Source organism: Podarcis erhardii, assembly GCF_964252035.2.
Source record: "Podarcis erhardii genome assembly, chromosome: 10".
Classification (NCBI taxonomy): Eukaryota; Metazoa; Chordata; class Lepidosauria; order Squamata; family Lacertidae; genus Podarcis; species Podarcis erhardii.
Genome location: NC_138500.1, coordinates 42,804,511 through 42,810,510, shown reverse-complemented (window position 1 = coordinate 42,810,510; position 6,000 = coordinate 42,804,511). Strand labels below are relative to the sequence as shown.

Below are 6,000 nucleotides of genomic sequence, written 5' to 3'. Positions count from 1 at the left end.
GTTTTCTTATTGCCAGTGCTATCTAGTTAAGTAGCAGCCTCCTTAATTCCATGAATGAAATGTGTCAGATTGGGCATTGCCTGTCAATATGCAATTCAGCCCATGCTCACAGAAAGGAGCAAGAGCACACCATGGCTCCCTACTCACCTGACATTCTTCCCCCATCTCTCCTTATCCTGGGATTTAAGTACATAGGACTTTCCCTTTTATCAAGTCAGACCCCTGGACCTTCTAGCTCAGTATTGTCTACACCTGAACTTTTCAGGGTTTCAGCAAGGGGTCTGTCCAAGTCCTATCTGGAGAACCCAAGACTTTCTGCATCAAAATATGTGTTGTACTTCTGAACTATGCCCTTCCTCCTGATGAGTTGGACACACACACACACCACTTCGTGTGGTGGGGGCTTGCATCTTCTTCTTCCAAACTCCATGCCTTAATTAAGTGAATTAGTTTTAACAGGTCCTAATGTGTAAAATCCAACACACATAGACCCAAACCATGTAGACAATTCTCTCAAATATTTTTCTAAATACTAATTGCACAAAATGGGTCCATGTATGTTGGATTTTACAAGTATAGGTCATATGCTAAATGGACATATGTCCTATTGATATTGAGAGATGCAATAGTACAGCAGTAATGACAGATTGGCAGGAAAGAAAGATATGGGACAGATCAGAAACTGGGATTATCCAGTCAAGGCCACTGTCCATCTAAACCACAGAACATTTTCATTTACAGCCGAAATGCTAAAAATGGATAAGCTGTCTAAAATGCCACCATGAGATTAGCTGCAACTTCTGTATATGTTGAGCATGAAAGACCCTTATTTTCCACTGAGATGTTGCATTTTGATTTTTCACACTTATTCTTCTCAAAATCCACCTGCAGTAAAATGATGAAACAAAAAAGTACAGTGGTGCCCCGCAAGACGAATGCCTCGCAAGACGAAAAACCCGCTAGACGAAAGGGTTTTCCATTTTTTCAAGGCGCTTCTCAAGACGAATTTCCCTATGGGCTTGCTTCGCAAGACGAAAACGTCTTGCGAGTCTTGCGAGTTTTTCCCCTTCCCCCCCTTTTCTAAGCCGCTAATAGCCGCTTAGCCACTAAACCGCTAAGCCGCTAATAGCGCTAATCCGCTAATCCGCTAATAGGGATGCTTCGCAGGACGGAAAAAACCGCTAGACGAAGAGACTCACAGAACGGATTTATTTTCGTCTTGCGAGGCACCACTGTATCCTTTCTTTGAAAGTGTTGAATAAAGGATTTGTTCTTGTAGGAAAATGAATGCATTAAATATAAACTTTGTTTTTGTTCTGACTTTTACTGTCTCTCCCCTCCCTATGCTCAGAAGTATAGAAAGCACAGTTCATCAGTTTTGGTTTTGCTTCACAGCACATTGGAGACAACATTTGACAGTACTGTGACAACCGAAGTGAATGGGCGAAGCATCCCAGGCTTGACAAGCCGATCCTCTCCAGTGACCTGGAGGCTTGGACAAGCTAGTCCTCGTCTCCAGGCAGGCGATGCTCCTTCCCTGGGTGGAGGGTATCCTCGCAGTGGTGCTAGTCGCTTTATCCATACTGACCCTTCTCGGTTTATGTATACCACGCCTCTTCGCCGTGCAGCTGTTTCTCGCCTTGGGAAACATACCCCAGATAGACATGAGTGAAAAAGGAAGTAGTGATCTGGACATTTCCTCTGATGTTGATGTTGGAGGATACATGAGTGATGGGGACATTCTTGGGAAGAGCCTCCGTGCTGATGACATCAACAGCGGGTAAGTGTTTGCTTCCCCAGACCCTCACATAACACACAATGTTCTTCTTGTTTGATGTGACCACTATAAGCACCATATGATTCGAAATGTATTTTCTGGGTGGGTTGGTCCCCGAAAAATATATTATAGTGATGCTCCCTAAGGTATGCACCATCTTTCTTTTGTCGTTTTAAAGTAATGGAGAAAGGAGAGGCAAGAGAGAGAATGAAAAACCCTCAGTCATCTCGTGTTATTGATGTGTCTGAGGCTAAGTTAGGCCAGCCCCCTGGAAACAAAAATGCTTCAGGGGAAATTCGTTTGCCACAATCTTGGGGTATCTTATCTTGCCCCAGCTCCCAGTGTATGGCTTAAAAAATCTGGGCCTAAAAGTTTAGCATCACCCTTGTGGTGGGGCATCAGGTGAATCTGCCCCTGTAGAAACAATTCTGGTCCACCATTCTTGACAGGTGTTTGGTTTTGTGAGTCAAAAAATGTGTAAGACTGAATTAGATCCTCTTCTTAACATTAATGGTAGATGTGTTCCTTATTTTAGTAGGGGCCAAAAAACAGAAGGGATGTGTGTCCTATAATGATCTTAGCACATTGGAATGAATGATAATTAAATGAGAAAGAGATTACAAAGTTTTCATTTTGCTGTGCACACCATTCCCTCTAGGTTTATTTTGTTCCAGTTGGTAGATGGCAGACATGTTTTAAATGGGGGCAAACAAAAACCTGTTTCTTACAGGCGTGAAATTTCAATACCTACCTGTCAGATTCATTCTATTGAGAAATAAGCTTTTCTGGAGTTTATTGGTTGTGCATTTTATATCTGACCACAGGAATAACCTCAAGAGATGGGAAGGTAACATTTATTAACTTTATCTAGTAGGGACTGCTTTGGGGCACTTCTGAATTTCAGTACTGCTTGCAATTTGATGGGGATTTAAACACAAGTGGATTTTCCCACAATGGCCACATAGATATCTTTAAAATGCTGGTATAGATGAGTTATTCATCCCATTGTTGGGTGGTCACTGATATAGATTTATAGTCACCAATATTTCTATGTTTTTTCTAGAGAGTATAGCTGTATTAGTCTGTTGCGGCAAAACAGAGTCTTGTTGCACCTTAAAAATTAACAAATTATTTTCTACTTTGTACTGATACTCAGAAATGTGTATTTTTACTGCATTACTCAAAGAGTTGTATGTGTTGAGAAGAAATTCAATTAAGAAGAAGAAGAAGAAGAAGAAGAAGAAGAAGAAGAAGAAGAAGAAGAAGAAGAAGAAGAAGAAGAAGGTGGTCCTATATGGAAAATGATGAAAAGGTTTCCCCTGCTTGCCAGTGTTACCACTGTTGGCAATATTATGCATCCTTTCTACATAACACATTAGATTCCTAGGACATAGAAACAGAGGCACTCAGTTCTTCTTAAGATCACTCATGTTCAGTGCATGGGTGTGTGATGTTCTCCTGGACATAGTTCCATGGCTGCTTTGATGCATAGGGAAGAACTCTACAAGAATGTAATGCATATATCATATAAGAATTACAGATTTAGTGTCAGTCAACATGTAACATAATAGGATCGCTGTTTTTGGTTTGTTTTATTAAGGACTAATTATCTGCCCCACACAGCTGCTTTGATGATTGGTGAGGTTTTTTAAGTCTTTCCACTCTATAATCCAAATCAACCTCATCCAAACTGGCTATTTGTTATAAATCGGTGTAGGGCACTAGAGTGGTGGGCAAAGAAGCAAGGCTGTATTGCTGGTCCAGCCCCCAACACCCATGTGCTGAGAGCAGGTGTCAGAGGAGATAGTAGCAGCTGTCAGGCAGAGAGCAGTTTACATCAGGGATACATAAGAGAGGAGGAGTGTGTTGAAAACTATAATTGAGCCAAATGGTAGATTTCTTGCATCATTACGTTTGGGTCTTTAGGAGATGGGCAGGGGAATGGGACCTTGTTGCTCCTTCTTGATTGCTCACTGGTTTTTAATACTGGTGACCATGGTTTCTTCCTGGACTATTTCCATGAGTTGGGACTTGGTGGCACTGTGTTGCAGTGGTTCTGCTTCTACCTGTGGGGATAGGTTCAGAGAGTAGCATTGGGGGAGAATATGTGTCCATGCCCTGGCAATTTTTTTTGTGTGTTAAATATCTATGGGTTTCTAAACTGTGCGTTGGAGGGGGGTATGGTTTTTAAATTATGCTATGTATTTTTGTGTGTTTATTTTGTAAACTGCCCTGTGATCAGCTGTTGGCCATTAGGAGATTTGGGGCATTGTATCATCATCATACTGATGACACCCATCCCTTTTTCCCGTTATATCTGAGTCAGGGGATGCTTTTTGTACTCATGGCTAGCTGTAGTAGTGGGCTGGATAAGGGTCAAAAAACAGAGATTGAATCATGGTAAAAATGGAGACTCAGTGGAGTGAGTGGTTCCCATATTCAGGAGTTAGGCAATTCTCCACTTCTGGACAAGGTTGCAATCTCTCTGAAGGGACAAGTTTGGAGGTGCCCCTAGATCCATCCTTGTTATGAGAGGCTCAGGAAACTCTGTGCGAACAACTGCCCATTATCTTAGGTTGGTATGCCAACTACACCCTTTCCTGGACAAGAATAGCTTGACCACTGCAGTTCATGTGTTTGGTGTCCTCACAGCTGGACTACTATAATGTGCTCTATATGGGACTTCCCTTGGGTCTGATTAGGAAGCCGCAGCTGGCGTTGAATACTATGGTCAGGTTGTTGAGTGTTTGTCTGCCTTTCAAAGTATGAAAGACTGAAATTGGAATTAGAGAATTTCATTCTCCATGTCTAAAACCAAGGCTGTGTTTCTAAGACGAAGTGTGACCCATTCAAAGAAGTGGTGTTTATTTCCAAGTAAATCTGCTTGGGATAGAGCTGTATGTCTGATTGCTCATTGATTTGAGAGTTCCATGGGATTTGGTGCCACTGATTTCTATGTAAGCATGCATAGAATTGAGCTCTGAAAGTTTCTTCAAGTGTCATACTCCAGAATTGTTTTTACATTTTCTGGTTGGTCCTGACTGATGGACCCTGGAAGTCTGGTTCAAAAATGAGAAAAAAGCAGATTGCACTCACCTGAAATCCAGCCACTATCTAGTATAAGAAACTTTGTGCATCTATGCAACTTAATGACTCATGTGAAAGCATTCAAAGCAGTGTAAGACTTTCTATCTCAGCTTATTTTTCCTTGAATATTTTGCTTGTGACATATACCGATTAACAGTTTTTGTACTGCTTGACTAAATATGTATTAATTAGTTTATCACCTTAGAGAATAAATTAAGTTGTCTCTTTTGACATCCGTAATGAGAATGACTTGGTAAATAGTAGCAAGCAGCAGTGCTCTTGGCCAGAATATTTTTAAAGTACCATTTCTGCGTTAGAATAAAGAGCAAAAAATGAATAATAAGCACTGAAAATTCATGCTTCATTCAGGCATGTCAAGTCTTATCTCTCTTTCCTCTTTCATTCCCACTTTAATTACTTTAAAACACTTGGGGATGAGAATCCAGCAGTAATTAGGAATTAATGGAAGAGGGGCCTATTTCTTGTGAGGTTCAGCCTCTTCACTAATGCACTACCATGTAAGAATCAAAATGCACTGAAGTCTTGAAGTCTTCTTATCCATTTTCTTACCTTTGTAGTTCTATAGGAATGAAGGCTGCAATCGAGTCCCCTCCCCTCCCCTCCCTGGCAGAAGGCATCACACAATATACACCATCTTGTATCCAATGGAAAGCAACATTCATGTTTGTATTTCTGGGTGCAAGATCATATCCATAAGTGGTTCCAGTGCCTACAGATATGACTTCAGAGTTCAAATACCATAGGTTGGTGTGGAAACTGGCCCCCATTTCATTCACAAGACTTTCTGAAAATGTCTAATAAAGAAATTGCCCCTAAGAAGCAATTCAGATGACAATACATACCAAAATAAGATGATATAAAAATAATAGCAAGGTAAGCTTGCCATTATTATAATCATTCTGTGGTCACCAAGCTCGCATCAGTTTCTCAAGCAGGTCATCTCTATCTGGTGCATGAGGCTGGCCTGTCTAGGTGAATGCAGTGCTTTCATGACTTCATTTTGTGATTGAGGACAGATATGCATAGGATGTGGGCCATAGATAAAGCCCCCTCCCCACGAAAGTGTTATGTGTGCACCATGTTGCATTTAAATACTGACAAAAATTTAGTAAGCA

At 41.1% G+C, this 6,000-nt stretch overlaps 1 protein-coding gene across 1 annotated transcript in view; it reads left to right on the top strand.

Annotated features, from left to right (window-relative positions):
- Positions 1–6,000, top strand: part of NAV3 (neuron navigator 3) — a 440,591-nt gene that overhangs the window by 337,275 nt on the left and 97,316 nt on the right. Inside the window, 2 exon segments of the mRNA XM_081879446.1 lie at positions 1,352–1,639; positions 1,641–1,780. Of these exon segments, the coding sequence (XP_081735572.1) occupies positions 1,352–1,639; positions 1,641–1,780 (428 nt within the window).